Source organism: Morone saxatilis, unplaced genomic scaffold, assembly GCF_004916995.1.
Source record: "Morone saxatilis isolate NCDOM2014 unplaced genomic scaffold, NCSU_SB_2.0 Contig22, whole genome shotgun sequence".
NCBI lineage: Eukaryota > Metazoa > Chordata > Actinopteri > Moronidae > Morone > Morone saxatilis.
In genome coordinates, this window is record NW_023339785.1 from 15,821,926 (window position 1) to 15,840,889 (window position 18,964).

Genomic DNA, 18,964 nt, shown 5'->3' on the forward strand with positions numbered 1-18,964 from the left:
GTAGCGGCTGTTGTTCAAAACTACTAGATGTGTTAAATGAGCTGACCGGTGTGGACCGACTGTATATATAAACATTGACACAGTGGACATTATAACGTTGAGGAGCAGATTGATACTGACAAAAAGAATAGTGGATGTGTGATTCTGCAGCTGACAAGGACGTCTCCTTTAGCACCTCTTCCTGTCTGTTATTCAGGATCTCTGTCAATTAAGTCTAATGCAAGAGACCGGCCACATTTCATTATACAAAGCTGCATATCAACACAAGGCTATTTCCTACGGAGATCTTTAACTGCGTTTTTAATCATCAAGATCATTTTTGACGTTATGATCTATGACTTCCTGGAATTAGCTTTGGCTCAAAATCAACTAGAGATTGAAGAAGTTAAATTATTTGGAATGACTCGGTGTACATTTGAAGGGTTCATCAGAATGTCCTGTTGCCTTGGTGTATAAACACACACACACAAAGATGGGTACATACAAACACACACCCTAAGATTGTGCAAGGTAGACAACGACACACTAACAGCTCACAAACACACTTGAATTGCAGCCTTGGCAACTGTTTTTCTTTCTTTTTTTAATTAGAGCAAAAGATCAGAGAAATACCAAGTGTCAATACCGCCGAGAATGAGAATATGGCAACGGCGACCTTTTAGAGCTCCCTGATCTTTTATAATGTCAGGGATGGAGCATCTTGTTCTTTCCTGCTATAAGTTTATGCCCCTTGCCACGCCCCCACATGGAAATATAGAGAACTGTCGACTAATAAGGGCCGTAGCTATTTTTCACTACCTATATTTAGTTTGCATTGTTGGTGAAAATAGTCAGTTGGCATCAAACATGTGGCTGATCTCAACAGGTCTTGAACTCTCTTGTTAGACTATGTCAACAGACTTTAGTGGCTGTCAACAGTGTGTAGATAGAGGAAGATAAAATAATAAATAAATATTCCATGTTTGCTGTGAAGTGCAGCTGTAAACACCACAGATTTTATGTCCTTGTAAAATTGCCACCGTGCATGTTAATTTCCAAAACAAAAGCCAGAGTAAAGCTGTTAAATATTGAAAATGTGGGCTGTGTGGAAAAATACTTATTCCCTTGTTTTTTCGTTTCTTTAATTGGATCTAACAACAGCGATGCTATGAGGCACTTTTGCCACACTCAGCCCCGGTGGCCACATGCTCTTTTCCCACATTCCCAAAGCAGCAGGCAGAGGATGAGATAAATCACCCAGCCTAGAGGCCCACTGGCTGGGATCATCTCTATCTGTGCAGCCCTCGCCTCTCCTTCCTGTGGATGAAGGTGTTAGCGGTTAGCAGGAGTGTTAGCCTCAGGCTGTGGGACTAGGGAGGATTTCTGGTGGCGCTGGTTCTGGGGTCAAATGGAAAGCAGCCTTATCTCTTAATCCTGTTAAATAAATGGGCAGCATTTAAGTTGTCAGTAGCCTGGAATAAAAAGGACAGAGTTAGAAGATATATAATCACCTGTAAGATAAATGTGCTCTTTGCCCTTCTCTGTGGATGGTGGTGGAGGTGGTGAAATGATAGCTGGGGAACTCTATGAGCCCTCCACCAGTGTGGTTGTTCTTCTTGTGAGGACTTAAAGCAATACGTTCACACCGTAAATAAGACTTAATCTCCATAGGCTTGAGTGATATTGTAGATTTTCTTGCTAACATGATAAGTGCTGGAGAAAAGCCAGTGGAAGACATAAAGATAACAACAGCAAAAAATTTATCAAAGGCTGCATCAGAAAGATTGAGAGTGAAAGAAAAACATTTCTCGAGTAAACAGTAGACACGGGGAAGAGTATCAGTGATGTGTGTGAGCGCACAAGTGTGTAACTGTTAGGTGTGTGCGTGTGCTGCTCCATGTGTAAAGCTCATACAGTATGTGTGCATGCTCATGTGCATACGTGTGTGTGATCTCATGTCCATGCATGGCTGCCAGTAGAGTGGGTTGGCCTGGCTGTTGGCCTACGTTTGTTTAGCTGTGAATTCTTCCTCCTGATCCAGTGACTCACAGCCTGTGGCTTAGGCAGAGTTTGTGTGCCCAGAAAACACTAATCTGGAGCACACAGACCCAAGACCACAGCATCACTATTACTCCATGGCTTTCAATGGACGTTCAGTTACAGAGAACACAAACAGGAGTCGGTGAATGTGTGAGCTTCATCTGTGAAAGGTTGAAACTGCTTTGAAATGAGCACTAAGTTTGTTTGTTCATGGAAAAAAGTTCAGTCATGTATAAGCCTATCATATCATATCATATCATTTCATTTCATATCATATCATTCCACTCTTTATAAGGCACTTTTTGCAGACTCCCTCCAGGACTCCAGCCTCCTGTCTTTGTCTGCACTGAGGAGGCTGTGCCGGCTAAGCCTGAGTTATGTCTGGCTTTATGTGATGGCTTTCATAGAAAGATATATCTCTACTCATCTGCATTTTATTTGTAGAGCAAAAGCACAGCCTTTTTCCACCAAATACAGCTGTATAATCATTTGCTGCAATAAGCAAACTGTTCAATCAGCATGTCGTGAAAAATTATAGTAAAGATGAATTTGTAATAGATTTTACTACCTGCACAAACCGACCTTGCATTCAAAAGATGATTCAGTAAATAAACATCAGTTTCTATGATTCCTTAAACTATGTCCTGTTGCGTTACTAAGCTGATCAGTGGATAGAGGGTAGGGTTAAAGGAAATTGCAGTTTTGACCTGGGTCTTCATTTTGTAGGTTTTGGCCATTCCTCTTGGTGATGATAACAGTCCACTACTACTTACAAAGTTAAATGCTGAAATCTGGAAACAAAAGGCCACATTGCTAAAAAGAAATCTGACAGAGCAAGAAACACGAATAGTCAGATGATCATACAGTTTTAATTCTGGGGTCAGTGAATGTATACTGGGAAGAGTAATGGTAAAAAAAAAATGATTATGCAAACTGTCCACTCTAAACATCAGTTGCAGTTAGCAGGCAGTGTTTCTGGTTCATTACTTTCCATGAGTGAGTACAATGTGCATTGAAGGATTACTATTGTTTTATTTTATTTCACACTAACTGTATGCGTTTCTTGTCGTCTTATTGAGATGCAATGTTCCCAGAGCTCTGCTGGTTATTACTGATAGAAATGATGACCAAAACTAATAATTTTTCTTTAATTTGTCTCATCTTGCTACCCTGTACACACACGGCATACTGTACACCTCTATTGGTATGTCTCTGTTTTTCTCAAGGAAACTTTAGCAAATTTGATTATTGTCTGTATGGCAGCTTCTATGTGAGGGCTGAATGTTTCTCCTGCTTCTAGTCTCCTGACAGTATAATCAACAGGTACTCAGTTCTGAGGACACAGCACCCCATTACTGAATGTCAACCACAAAAATTATACAGCTTTCTTGTCTCTCTTGCACTTTAATCACTGTACTTTTTTGAACTCTCACACAGAAGTTGAGCTAAGACATCTCAGCCTCCCTTGCTGATGTCATAAGTCTTTCCGGTAATTTCTTAAACCTTAACTGTAACAGCGATGAAACAAAGCCAGTCTGAGGAGCAGTCATAATGCTGCTTCTGCTGTCAAGGCTGAACAGCCAAACAGCCAACAGCCAAAACCATTGGAATTGCACTGCACATGTGACTTATAATTTCTGCCTAGAGCAACAGCCCTGAATGAATATAATATATTAGGAATGTATCATTATTTTGGAATTGCGTGACAGTCATTGGTGGAGCTAATGAGAGAGAGAGAGAGAGAGAGAGAGAGAGAGACAGACAAGAAAAAATTAATTTATAAATAGCGTGGTCGTGTGAGAAACAGACTTTGCAAGGCCAAAGGGACATGAAGAGGGTGTGAGGAGCAGTACTGGCAGTACATGCTGTTATTGTGTGTGTATGTGTGTGTGTGTGAGAGACCCAGATGGACTGTACTGAGGTTACTTGGAGAGAAGAAAAGAGTCGTGTTGCTTGGGAAATGGACTTGCCTAAAAAAACCTGTTGAATTTGCTACATCCTTCTAGAAAAACACTGCACTGCACAAGATGTTGTTGTACTGCATTGTAAGCTGTCAAACTTGTGCTGAAGTTCGGGTTAGACTAAGAAAGGGTGGGAGCGAAAGTTGGAGAAACAGAGGGAAAATGAGAGAGTAGTCATACAGGGAAAACTTATGTTTGCGTTATACTTGCATTGGATTTGGTGGAGGAAAACTGCTTACCCAATGAATGTTAAATTAAAAAGTAAAATCTTAACCTAGATCCATTCGCACGCATTGCATGGATGCTTTGACCACACACACATGCACGCACACACGTAAGGATTGTTGGGTGTTATACAAGTGGCCAGCTGGGTAGGAATCAATCAGGTAAACTAGGTCAGAGGAGGAGAGGAGAGGGAGATGCGGGAGGTCTCAGAGGAGCAGGCCTTTGTTCCACATAGGAGGTGGATACAGAGAGATGCATCAACAAAATGCCTCTGGCCTCTCCCTCAGGTGCAGAAAACACATCAGGTACCCAGTGTGCGTTTGCATATGATGCATGAACACATGTAGACACATCATTTCTCCCATGTGTTTGGCGGTGCCTGTGGTGCAACACATGTGTGTCCGCGGGTTACACAACATCTGATCCAGACTCCGTTGATCTCCCTCCGTCTCTGAGGCGATGCCTTCAAACCCTGAGCTCAGTATTACTGAGGCATTACTGTCCTGACCACTCCTTTTCCATGGAAACTCCAATAAGAATCCACCGTGCTAAGCCCCATCCAGATAGACGGATGACCATGTTATGTCCTCAGTAACCTAATAAAAGCACCACGTAACGCTCAGCAGCTATGAACAGACAGGAGCAGCATTGGATAAAATCTATTCAGAACCAATTTCTGTGTATCATTCCTAATAACTGGTGTTATTGCATCCACAGCGTTTGCCCGTATATATGGAGACATAATGAAGCGCAGAATCAAATCAATGAAATCCACACACTTTCATGTAATAGAAAAGATGCATTGTAAGTTTACATGGTTATTCATGCTGTTCTTTCAATTATGCACTGCCGTGTTCTCAGGATTTATCAATATTTATTTTTAGGCGTTGAATTTTAAATCATAAGTTATATAATAATTTGATTATACATCGACACAAATTATTTTGCATCCTCAGTCTTAGTGTGTGTGTGTGTGTGTGTGTCTGTCTGTGTGTGTGAGACAATCTGCTTCTTCGCATGAGCTGCAGGGCAGTTCCATAAAGTTTAATTATATGTTGCATTCCCAGTGGAAAGGCTGAGATTAAGCTAAATTAAATTGTGTTGGGGTGCATAAAATGTTTCTGTGCTGCGGAGGATATACACACTCTCGCACATACGCACGCACACACAAAGGAAGCATGCCGTGCTACAAAAGGGGTAGAAATCATGGTACCGATGTCAGCAGTGATTCACAAGAAGTAGAAACAGTTCTGATAGCGATTCTGATTCTGATCATTATGTCTGTGTGACTACTGTCTGCCTTGTTTGCTATTTTGGCTGAAGGAAAACTCCTCACAAAATATCTGGCTCTTTAGCTGCTATAAGGCCACTATGTTCACCAGTTACTTATTAATTTTCTCTGCAGTTTGGTGCTGGATCAGAGGTTTTTGGCTATAAAACAGCTGGTTGTTGCAGCTGGAAACAGGGTTGATGAAAGCAACGAGAGTAATCCAACAGAAAAGTGTCAGGCTGTGAACTACAGGTAGAAGGCGCAAGAGCTCAAGAGCTGTCCTGACCTCTACACCTTGTTCACACCACTTTTAGCATTAGCCCAGCACATGCAGTACATCCTGCAGAATCACTGACTGAACACACATGAAACATGCCCCATCATTTGCATATAAACACATTCATTAACACTTAGTATGCATTTTGTCCAGATTCTCACATAGGAACTCTTCAGCCCAGTTCTTTCTCCCCATCCAGTCTCATCAGTTCTAAATTTGAAGGATCAGTGTGTTAAACAGCAGTATCAAACATTTGTTTGCTGGGTTCAGTCCCTTTTGGTTTACTTTCATAAGTTCTGGTATTCAAAATATGGCTCATTGTGCAATGTGAGTGTCCCACTATTTTGAAATGGTATCAAAACATGCCATGAGCTTAATTAGGATTAGGGCAGTGATTATGTTTTATTATCATAGCAATAATAGTATGACACATTTTACATTTAGCTATGTTAATCCGAGGATAAGTAATTATAATACAGAGACAAATATGGATTGGAACATGGTGTGTTTTTCACCACACTTGCTGTCCTCTTTGTGTTTTATTTGCGGCTGGACTTGTGATGACTTCTATTTCTCCCTCTTTTCTTCAGTCTTTCCATATTTTTGCATTCTTAGAATAGCATGAAAGAACAGTAAGTGAAGTCATTTCTGGTATTCAGATTGCATGTGTGTTTGTTTGAAAGATTGCATGTGTGTGTATAATTAGAGATCAGATTCAGTCATGATGTATTCCATGTGGGGAGTGTCTGGTCATGGTGGAAGTCATTAACCTACTGACAGATTATAAATATCTACTGGCGGAGGAGAGTGGTCATTCCCGTTTTATGAGTCAACTTCATCCTTTGTCTGTTGTCATACAACTGAGCAAGCATCAACATTTGGTGACAGTCAACATAAACAGCTGCGTGACTTTTAAAATGAGTGACCACAGAGGACCATAGAGGCCACGCAAAGTTGTTTTGACTTTACTGTGACATAGTCCCCAACCTTATACCAAACCTTATAGTTTCTCACAAAGATACATAGCTGCTGTTTAAAGATGTATCCACTCTGGAGAGCGTTTTTCAAAAAGTTCTGGTTCTGGGTAAGAAAGATGCAGGCTTAGTTTGAACAGAAGGCCAAAACAGTGAAAAGATAAGTTTTGAAATTTAGTCGGCTTAGTGTCTTTGTTTGCACTGATAATTCAGTAATGATTGCTGGCTTTAAACAGGAAGCCTCAACAGGCTGTTGCCTTTCCTCTTCTCCTATTCTAGTATTGTTTTCTTTCTCTTCTCTCCATCTCTCTTGCTCTTGTCGTTAGACATCTTGGCCATGTCCTCGCCTCTCCCCCGGTCTGGTCCTCCATTCATCATTCTCTGTCTTCACTGATGCCCTTATTTGTCAGCCAGCCACCTCCTGTGCTCACCCTGAAACTCTCACTCTGTTACCCTTTGGCCTGAGACCTCTGACCCTGCTGACACTGCAACCCAGGGCACAGGCCACAGGAAACACCACCCACTCCTGCTGGTTTTACACACAACTTAATCTCAAGCATTATTTGCTTTCTGATAGCAATTTGAAAATAGTTTTTTTGCCTTTACAACACATAAAAAAAATTGCAGTGACAGACATGGTGAAGCTTTTCTAAAATTCGTTTTGAGACATGTTAATGTAAATAATACATATTAAGATTTATAATATTTAAAAGAAAATGAATTAGCAGGAAAACAGCCATTGCTAGCTGACTGTGCTTTGTCTTATTTTCTTCTGAAGCAATGCAAAATAATTAAATTCATACACACAAGTAACTCAACTGTCAATGAGCTCAACAGACCGTTCCTAACACCTCACAACGCACATGGCATTACAATCATATAGCTTCCACTGCGTCTCATTAGGTGATATCCTCACACACTCCAGCTCTGATATAATGGTTAACACTGGCTGACATCCTGTATGTTGTATCAACTCTGCATTCGATTAATAGGCAAAGTATTAATAGAGTCCACTACACCAGGGATAACATTCACACTAGTCTCATGTCTATATATTAGTGCTGCATCAGTAAGAAGGCCTCTCTATCTTTGTGTCAGTATAACACCAATGTCACACCAATCCCTCCAGAATTGAATGGTTTACGTGTGACTGCGCCAGCCTTGACCCTGAACCCACACCATGCAAGAGAGGAGAAGAAAGGTTTCCATTCAATTACTGGGCCCTCTTTCCCCCTCACACTCTGCAGAACTGATAATGTACCTACAGTACATGCGTATATGTGTGTGTGTGTATGTGTGTACTTGTGTAAGTGTGTGCACACACGTGTGGCTGTGCTATCATACTTCTCCTACTTCTGAAAGCTGGACATGCCTCTGAGGGATTATCCCACCTCGTGTGCACCATTGTGACTAAAAATCCCTTGGTCCACTTTATAGAGATCTTAGCCACATGTGTATTTCTACCTGCTCTTAGACACTGGAACAGGAAATAAAATGTAGCCAGTGTCAACACAGTAATGAAGCAATGTACAGACACTTGATGTGATTTCAGTTGACTTTAAAGTTTCACAGTTTTTTGATTAAATACCTTAATTGATCTTTGCTTCTTGCACTGTTACCAATTTTTTCCCCCTATAAATCCTTTGGAGGAATACATCCACGCACAAACTACTGTATTAAGTGAGCAAAATTACAATATTTGGACCGTTTAGAGTATTTTCAAGCTAGATTTGATGGCAGGTTTTTTGCCCAGCACTATCTTGCTTTACTTTTAAATATTTTAACTGTTTTACTGATCTGGGGTCTGTTTCACAAAAGGAATATGCAAGTTCTGCTGACATGCAAATTGCAAATAGTGTGAATGTCATGTTACACAAAAGTTAGTGAAACTGTCCCCTGTAGTACATTTGTATAGTACATTTCATCATCGTCGAGTTAAACAAGTTTGGCACCCATTTCCACATATGAAAGTGATATCAGTTTACGATGCTATGTATTTGCATGTGGCATTAACTTGTGTTGACTGTTGTCTTCCGCCCATCTATTAATGACACAGCATGTAGATTTTTTCCCAATGATGCCACGAAACTAATAGCTGGTAAAAACACCGCTATGGGCTAATTCATGTGGAAGTGACTTGTCCCAGTAACACACTACACTATAAAATCTATCACTGAGAATTATTAGGTGAAATACTTCCAGATTTCACAACTATCAGTGTGAAAGCTCCCTTTAGAGTTTTTTTTTCTCTCTATCGGTGTGTTTTCTTTGTCTTGATCATACGACAGTAGCTTTAAGAAGAACCCGGTTTAGTCTTAGCATTACTTCCTTGAATAGACTCTTTCTTTCTTTCTTTCTTCCTTTCTCTCCTCTCCCTCCCTCACATACACGCGCATACTTTCCCACCGATAATTACAGTACAACAATAGTACTTCTCATTCTTGGGCAGGACCTTGAGCTTCCAGTGGTCAAGTTAAATTCAGTGGCCACTGCCACAGAGGTCAGGGAGCAGAATCTGTCTCTGCTGGCATTGCTTCCTCTCTGTGGGATGAGGCGCTGTTTGAAATACAGGCCAGACCCGTTTTGACTTGAGGCAGCCTGGGAAAATCCACTTGTCCATTGCCCTGGTCACTGGCACATGCCAGGTCCAAACAAAGATTAAAATCATCCAGAAAAATAAAAAATCTAATCCTAATCTTTTTAGTAGTGTGGAAGATTAAGAAATATTAATTTAGTGCTGGACAAGAGAGGAATTTAGAAGAGAAAACAAGATAGCTTATTTCCCTAACAGCTGTTTGAAAATTCTTAGGGAGTTTTTTTCTAGTGTACTGAGCATACTTTTATCTAATAATACCATAAAAATGCACTTGATTACTCTTTTTTTAGTAGAGCTGTGTTATATATTAGTAATTCAGAAAGAAGCACGCCTCCATGCTCCAGATCCATGGCAATCACTTATCAGAAAGGGCACCCAGGCCAATCAGATCAGTTAAGGGCATAAAGGGAAATAGGCCACAGGCACCCACTGAGAGCTTAGATAACATATGGTGCATAAACAGTCAATAGCAAAGGTGGTGTGTGTGTGTGTGTGTATGTGTGTGTGTGTGTATGTGTGTAGGGATGTGTGTGTGTGACCGACAAAATAAACACACACCTGAAGGTGGTCCTGCAGTGGACGGCGATGTATTGGCATTGCCAGTGAATAATTAAAGGCACTATTGACCTGAGGGTCGGGCTCCATGGGTTTTCACAGTACTCCACCCAATGAAAAGTGAAAAGTATTGACAAAATGAGTCAGTTAACCTTACTGTGAAAGCATAAAATTGAAATCAGTGTATGAAGCAGATTGGTCTATCCATTTCCCAGTACTGTTTCTACATCTTTTACTGATACAAATTTCTCAAGATACTTGCATATACTGTATATTTGCATTGACTCTGCAATTAGATGAACAAAATGTCTTGCCACCTGGTTATAGTCTATGGAATTCATTGTTTGTGTCTCGAAAATCAATACTGCAGTCCTTGTTTCTCTCTTTTGCTTTTAACTATGGTTCATGATGATCGATATTCTTGTTGAAGGTGCAGACACACATTACAATTGTTGATCTGTTTGGAATTATGATTTAGACATCACCAGTAAACACCAAGGTTGGCAAAGTCCTTTTCCATCTGGGCCAGTTGGCATCTGGGGATAAAATTAGTTGGTGTGGTGTTTTTAAAGTATGTTGTAAGGATTTTTACGACTGCAGATGGAACTGTGAACTTCACAGGATTGAGTTGAAGCATAGTAATGATAAAACTTGTCACAAAACAGCAAGGAAATAGTGTGATATGCACAGATATTTTGGTGCAGAAGGCTGAAGTCGACCTTGAAGTTTAATTCACCTCCAACTCTCTTCAGTTCACATTCCTTGTTTCCTATACATCTCTGCAACGTAAGTGAACAAGGCAAAATGTTTATGTCCCTTTCTATTGATACAGTCACATCGTTACACTCTCTGGCTTAACAACTCTTACTGCAGTACGCTTGTATGTACTCACACTCCTACAATTCCCTGTGCGTTGCCCTCCATGTGGAGTTATGTGAATTGACTTTCAGCAGCCACCTGTGTCGGGGGTTCATGGCTTTGGCCTGATGTGCTGTCATGAGGCTTTGATGCCTCATCATGTACCCTTTCTGAGACACTGGGAACACCTGTCCTTGCACTTACAAGGCATGCTAATACATGCGTACACATGGTGGCCTGCTGCCTGACCTTGCTAGGACAGCAGGAGTCATTGGAGAGACAGGCCATCGCGGCCCTGCAGGACACAATATGGCATATGCTCACTCCGTATAGGCCTTAACACATGCAGCATAATCAAGTTGCGAGTGAGAAAAGGTGCATAATGCTCAGGCGGACTACACCAACAGCACTTACAACACTTAGTCAGACCAACAAAACGCAAATTTGAGCAAACAAGAATCAGCTCATCTTTTGATTTCAAAACACCTTTTATTAAGAACATCCCTTAGAAACAAGACGACATTCCTTTGCTGTTGGCAACTGAAGGTAATTATAATAAATGAATAATACAGAAGTGCATGTGTGGGTTTTATTTTTGTTCTGTGTTGTTGCATTCTATCGTACAAACAGTTTTCTAAGAATTTGCTTGAATGCCACTACACCGAGCTGACTGTAAAAGTGGAAGATAAACACTTAGTGCTGTCAGCTAACATGATAACTTGTAATTAGAATCTATATTAACCACATACAGCGCTAAAACAGTGCAGCGCATCGAGAACACAACAGATTTTCTCCACTTGTCTCGTCTGACCATGTAGCTCTATTTCTCCACTCACAATCTGTTTGCACATGCACAGACAACGGACATTTGAACACCCACCTCCCAGAGAAACACACAAACACGTGCCTGCACTCACACACAAAGCCACACACACACACACAAACCCCCGCCCTGCCAAGCCTAGCAAAAATAACCTCCACAAACACAAGACTTGTGTCTGTTTGTCTGGGAAGAGGGATATTATTGTCTGTCTCTCCCCTGCTCCTTCCAAGTGCACTTTTCAAGGTGCAGGGCTTGGTATCTCCATGGCAACAGCAAAGCGACCATGAGCAGTGGGAGGGAGGAGGTGGTGGGCGGTGGGGATGGAGGCAGGGGAGAGGGGCGACGTGGTGATAATGGGGATGATGTTGATGTGTGAAGGGGGGTTCCTGTGGTCACAGATAGGCTTGCTGGGTACATAGACTTGGGAACACATTTTCATGTGTTGTGGTGATGCGGACTAAAGGCAAACAGGGTGTGGCTTTTCTTCTGGAGATGTGTGTGTGTCTGTGTGTGTGTTTGTGTGTGTTTGTGTGTGTGTGTTCCCAAACAGCCCTGTGGAGATCTATGCACTGAGAGCCCAGGTGTGATCTCGATGCTTGGTGAAAGATGACCTCTCACTGTACAACACACACACACACACAGACACACACACACACACTGTTTCTCTCAGTGGAGGGTCAGTGTCAGTGTTTGTATTGCAGAGACCTCCAGGTATTATTGGACAGTGTTTGCATCTGCATGTGTCCATGCTGGCCCAGATATGTCCACCCCTGTACATTTTTCTCCTCTGCCTCTCTCTCTTTTAACCTTTAGTCCTCTCTAGTTACTTTTGGCTGTCTCTCCATCTTTTGTCCAACATCTAGATTCCCTTTTTTTCAAGCCTGATTCTCTATCTGGATCTTTTTCAGTCTGAATTTTTGTTGCTTTCCAGTTTGCTACATAGGGCCTCTGCAGGTGTAGCATTTCTGCAGCCAGGTTCAACGATAAAAAATAAACTTCCACACAAGTTTAACAGCTGAGTTAAAGGTGAGGCATGATGTTGAACCAGATTTGTAAAGGACATTTGTCAATTTTACACTAGTGTTTTAATTTACACTATTTTCTTTCTGTACATGAAAAAAAAAGTGGACCTCATAGGCATATGTGGTGGACAGTAAACTCCCTCAATGATTTATGTTCAGTGTCAGCGCAGGAAATAGTGTGATGTTTATTGCAGTGAAAAGTAAAGTTGTGGAGGTTAGGATATAGGAGGAGTATAATTTTTCCTTCAGCACTCGGTTCGTGCAGTGTCTCATGCTAGTTGCGAGCACTTGAATTTTGTTATGACCTTGTTCTTTTCCTAACCTTAATAAAGTGGTTTCATTTGCCTAACCTCAACCATTCTTTAGTCGCCATGCACAGATTTAGAAAAATAATCAAGTATAAACCACAGGCTATGAACATTGTGCAGTGAGTAACTAACACACTGTCTGGTATGTTGACAAAATACCAAACTAATTGCATTTTAGTGATGCTAAATAGTTGCAAATGAATGCAATTTGCAGGTGATACGGTCGACAGAGTTTACGTTCTAAAACGACGCAAGTTATAACAAAAAGATTAAACTGATCTAAGTCGAAAGAATTGAAAGAAACAAGCTTGCATTCAGAATGGCTTCACTCCTACTACATTGCTGGCATACAAGTCCTGAATAGTGCATAGTAAGAGACTGGATGATTCAAGAGACGGAGGTGGAAATTTATTCAGTCTGCTCTCCAGAGCTTCCTGTAAAAGTTCAGTGATGATGTGGCAATTGAGGAATCCCTGGAGTTTCACTTTATCCAGTAGTTTATGAAACCACTCCTAATGAGGGGGCATGGCCATCACAGAATAGAAGAAAATCAAGAGTCAGTGTTGACGCCACAACGTGAACCAATGGAGTGTATATATGGACATACAGTCTGTGATATCAATCATGGTTTCCTGAAAGGACAATTTTTAGGCCTTAGTGTTGATTTACTGCAATTTACTGAGAAAAGTGCTGTAAGGACAACTGGAAAAAAGTTTGATGCCACCTCACATAAAACATATTTTGATAGACGATTCTAATTTCATAACTAGCATTAGAGCCCTCCAAGATCAACTTTGTGTTTAGCATTTTGTTAAATGTCAAGAGTGGATTAGGCTGCAGTAGAAGTTAATTTCAAGTCAACATCAACACCAAAGGCTCAAGGGTATCTCCACTGTCTAAACTCATAAATATTATCTGCTCAGTCATTATAACCAAAGGAAAGTTCATGCAATATATATAGTCATAAAACATAAAACCAGCTCAATATTGACATGTCAGTCTATGAGCAGGGAAGAACAATTATTCACATTTGTTCCAATAAATTCACGACAGTTTAGAACTGAGGCTTTTTAACCAGGAAATAATGATAAAATTACAATTCTCCAACAGCTGATGGCAAGGCCACCAAGACAATTAACACTTATTTAGTCACATATTCACAATTTTTAAATCCCTGTGGCTTCACATTAATTATTAGATAACATTTCTTACAGTCTGCCTTTGGGTTGCAAGTAAGCTACACTACGCTAAGCTAACTGAACTGTGCAGAAACATCATCAGTGGGCCTCTGCTCTTAGAATATAAAGACTCTTTGTCATTGAAATTAAACAGTGCTTTTCACTTTGCTGCGCAGAGAGAAAAAGATTTAATATTTTTTGCTTTGGACATTTTTAACTTTTTTTTCCACTTATATTTAAATAAATGATCAATTGAAAATAATCAACATATTAATCAAAATGGAAAAATAATTGTTAGTTTCAGCCCTTTTAGGAATTTGAGCAGTGTTGACTTTAGTATGATGTGATATGCATTAAAACGTATCCAGCATTGCAGGAGCAATGTTGATTGATCTCCCATTTGTATTTAGAGTGAATGGCAAAACAAAACCTTTAAAAAATCCTTTCACTGTCAACCAAAAGCCCTTGCAACTCAGATACAAACAGCATGCTACGTGTCTCTCCGTCATTTATACACAGCAATATGGCTAAGTAGAACAGAAGGACCAGTTGTCAGTAAGTTGTCTGACATAGCAACTGTAACTAAGGGTGTGTGCATCTTAGGAGCTGTCAGTTATTATCAGCTGACAAACAAAAAATGCTTAGTTTTCACCAAACTCAAACTCTTCAATTAAATGTAAATATATTTGTAAATCCCTAACAGTAAAACATCTACTGCACCTGTCAACTATTTATTATTTATTTTTCCATCGTTAAAAAACAGTTTATTAAAAAAATATATATAAATACTATCGTTCAAGCATCTGCCTATGCTGTGCATGCTGCACATACTGTATATACTGTCATTTCCACCCACCTCATGTACATTAAAAAAATCTGCACGTAAGTTTTTATTTCAGCTTTGCACTCTGCACCTTTAAACTACTGTCTACAAATGTTATTGTTTTTTTGTTTGTTTATATATATACATAGTAGTTTATGTCTATTTTGTTGAACTTGTCCTGTTTATTTATGCCGTTAGTCTGTTTTTGTACATTGAGAGCAACATAAAACCAGAGTCAAATCCCTTGTATGTGTGCACAAACCTAAGTGATCTTGATTCTTGATTGGTTAAGATTAATCAACTTTAAAACGAGCCCCCACGGCCCCCAGCAAATCACTAATGTATCTCTGTCAATGAGCTTAACCACATGCTTGACCACTTGTTATGATGTCAAAGGGTCACTCATTATTATGCAGTTTTTCATTGTTCTGCTGTTTGTTAATGTCACACTGCTCTGCTATATCTTTTACAGTTTGTGTTGCCAGTGTACATGCATGCTGACACTATTTTTCTTCTCTGGAGCTTGTTTATTGCTTTGTACAGCCTTGAAAATGGGTACAAAAGTGAAAACCAACAGAAACCAAATACTATAAATAAAATCAGAGCTTTTTTTTTTTAACTTGACATACTGCTAATTGGGACTCAACAGAGTCACCTTAATACCTGATTTCGGTATCACTTCAAAGATACTTGTCAGTTGTTGTTTTAGATGTATTTTACTTTGTCCCTGTTATTATTGTGTTGTATTCTTTTAAAAAGAAAAAAAGAAAAGAAAAAGTTAAGCAAAAACAAAACTGTGATAATATAATTGGTTTTGTTCATATCAAGTTGTATGATGGCCTTATGCTGCTCATCAGTGTTTACAACAATGTAAGATTAGTGGTCAAGAGGGGTAAATGATGTGCTAAATGAGGGCAATGCAGGTTAGGGCTAGTAAGACTTCTCTTTTTTTCCTGTGTGTGTAAATTGGACCCTTGGGCCCTTGCAAAAACTGAGTGCGTTTCGGGCAGTCGGCCACACGGGGCGCTGCCGCTCGAGGACGCTTGACGGGGTATCCAAAGTTTATGCAAGGCTTGCAGCACACCGGGGACCGGCGGTGGGGAGAGTTGAACAGTAGTTTTGATCCCAGAAAAGAGCGGCCAAGTTGCAAAAAATCACTCAGTGGAGGTGTGATAAAGCAGCATGCTCGTTAATTCCACTGCATTTGTTGTCGATGCGAGCTGTCAGCGGGCCTGTCTGTCTGTCAGTCAGTCCGCAGCACGGCCAGCGCTCTCAGAAATATCCTCTCATCACACACACACACACACACACACACACACACACACACACAAGCATAGGGCGCGTGTGGGCGCCCGGTGTGTGCGTGGTTTGTGTGTGTGCTGTGGGGAGTTTGTCAGAGCAACTAAAAGTCCAATAGTGGGGGAAACACGCAACCCATGAGAAGAGAGAGAGAGAGAGAGAGAGAGACGAGAGAGCGAGAGGGAAGTTGCGAGAAAGAGAGAGAAACATAGAGGAGGAAAGAGAAGGTAGGACGGAGGTTGAAAGTGAGAGTGTGGATGTGGGAGATGAGAGAAGAAGACGACGCGAAGGAGAACTGAGCAGAGAGAGAGAGACCTCGGCGGAGAGGAAGAGAGAGAGAGGGGAGGAGAGCTCCGTCTCTCCCGGTGCACTTGGCAGTCTAGTTGCGGGCTGCTGTGCTGTTGCTGTCGTGGCGTGGCTGGTCGCGCCAGGCGGGGAACTTCACCACACTGGAGCCCGGAGTCCCACTCTCTCACCTGCGCAGTTCGGAGCTGCCATGGGTCTCTCGCCTGGATTTACTGTCCTAATTATTCTACCGGCCTTTCTGCTGCACACCAGCGGCCTTTACATCGCCAGTAGCGTTGGTACGTACAGTACAGTTAAACGTGGTCAGTGTTTATGTTGTTTCTACGTATCTGCTGATCTCTCATCAGCAGGGCTGCACGGGGCTCTTCACGCGCTCAACTGAAAGTCTGGAGCTCTAACGCAGCGGCAAAAAAAAAAAAAAAACACTGTCCGGTTTCCCCTTGTGTTTTTAATCTTTGGCATGCTTTTTGCAGTTTTTGCAAACAACATTGCAGGACGCGTTTACAACTTCTGTGTGTCCTGCTTTGGTGTTTGCAGGGTCTTTCCGGAGGTTCCTCAGCGGTGCAAGCAGTGTTGTGATTTGCTTTCTCCCATCCGCGGGATAATGTTATCTGGGGTGTCAAGGGGCATCAGATGCACCAGTTTACTGTCGGATTTTGCAGGGAAGTAACCTAACATTATCTGATTCGGCCGCTGTCGCATCTATCGATCTGTCACAGGACGCTGGAGTCGGATGTCAGCTTATTGATCACACTATTATCAAATCATTCCTCTAACACGGGGGCTCAAGAAATATTAACAGTGTGAGTTAGGTTTGTATACAGTCAGCAAACTTTATAAATAAGATATGACAGATGGATAACATAATAATAATAATAATTTATTATTATTATAAGTGCACTTGAGGACCACGTAGCCTATAAGCTGATAAAATAACTGTCTCTGACTGTGATGACATTGACACCCTAAAGTGGCCTTGGCTCAGTGTGTATCCTTGTGTGTGTGTGGGGGGGGAGCATCTCTTAGGTCGCCTTCAAAACGCACCTGTGTTGTGACTGTCAACAAAAAAAATGTTCTTCAATGCAAAACAATGTCAGACGCGTTAACTGCCTTTTAGGTGTGAATTCAAAACGTGTGCCTTTGACTCATAGTGCATAAATTAGCATGTAGTTAAGATACAGTAATGATAATTGATCATGGTGATGATCGGATCAATAATTCCAATGTGCATGATAGTCATTATATTTATAAGAATGTCAGTTTCATTTGGCGGATCAGTATTTTTGTACAGTCGGTGTCGAGGTTTTAGAGATATTTTTTCTCGGTTCTGCAGCCTGACAGTGAGAAAGCAGCGTGAGAAAGCCGCAATTAGCATCTTGATCTTGTACTGGCTTTCCTGTTGGCGGTGGAAGGGCACAGAAGGTGTCAGGAGCGCAGCGCGCACTGCTGAGGCTGCCGTTTCCAAACGCGCACTGCCGAGCACCGGGGTCGCCTCTGGGTTCATGGGTGGGGCTGTGTGTGTGTGTGTGAGAAAGGTTACTGTTTTTATTTCTTTTATTTATTATTGTGCTTCTTGTGACGCAGAATCAGGAATAAACAATTCCATGCTTGACATTTTTCTAATTCCTTATTTTTCCCCCCCACCTCTTTTTTCCATCCTCCCTTCAACCCTCTATCCATGACTCCCCATTTTCTCCACTGTTTTTTCCCCATGCTTCTCCCATGACGTCTCCTCCTCTCCCCCTCCTCTTCAACCTCTGATGTTCTTCCTTCCCACCCTTTTCCACATTTTCACATCTTACTCACCAAAATAACATTGTTTCCCTATCTCACCTCCTCCTGCCTCACCCCCCTCCCCCCTCAACTCCCTCCCTCTGAACTGTCCTGTTCCCAGACTCCCTGCAGCATGTCCTGGGGGAGTATGGACTGGTGAGGCCGATCAGTGTGGACGCAGAGGGCCGCTTCCTGTCACACGCCGTCTCGGCTGGTCGCATGGCAGGTGGACAGCCCCGTAGGCGCCGGAGGAGGGAGGTAGGAGTAGGCAATGATGAGTGGGAAGAACCAAGAGGAGAACCCGTGGCCTATCGGGAAAGGCTTTTCTACAACGTCACTATCTTCGGCCGGGAGTTCCACCTGCGCCTGCACCACAATGCCAGGCTGGTGGCCCCCGGAGCCAAGATGGAGTGGCGTGATGACAGCGACAGCACCCGGCACTCTGAGCCACTGCACGATGAATGCTTGTATGTAGGTGACATCACAGACACACCAGGGGCCACTGTAGCCATCAGCAACTGTGACGGCCTGGTGAGTGGACAACCCATGTTATCTGTGCTCTGCTCTTATCCCTCTTACCACTGTAGGGTTAACTGAGCCTGCTGTAAGGAGACCTCTGTGTTAAAATATAGATATGACGTTACAAACAAATAGCAAAAGCAGGAGATTTTTGCCCCTTGACCCTGTCGCCGTCCCT

At 41.7% G+C, this 18,964-nt stretch overlaps 1 protein-coding gene across 1 annotated transcript in view; it reads left to right on the top strand.

Annotated features, from left to right (window-relative positions):
• The first annotated feature begins 16,498 nt into the window (after nucleotides 1-16,498).
• LOC118333637 (A disintegrin and metalloproteinase with thrombospondin motifs 2-like) overlaps nucleotides 16,499-18,964 on the top strand; it is a 109,908-nt gene continuing 107,442 nt past the window's right edge. The window contains exons 1-2 of the mRNA XM_035669371.1: nucleotides 16,499-16,772; nucleotides 18,389-18,798. Of these exons, the coding sequence (XP_035525264.1) occupies nucleotides 16,685-16,772; nucleotides 18,389-18,798 (498 nt within the window). The 5' untranslated portion in view covers nucleotides 16,499-16,684. The remainder of the gene's footprint in view (nucleotides 16,773-18,388; nucleotides 18,799-18,964) is intronic.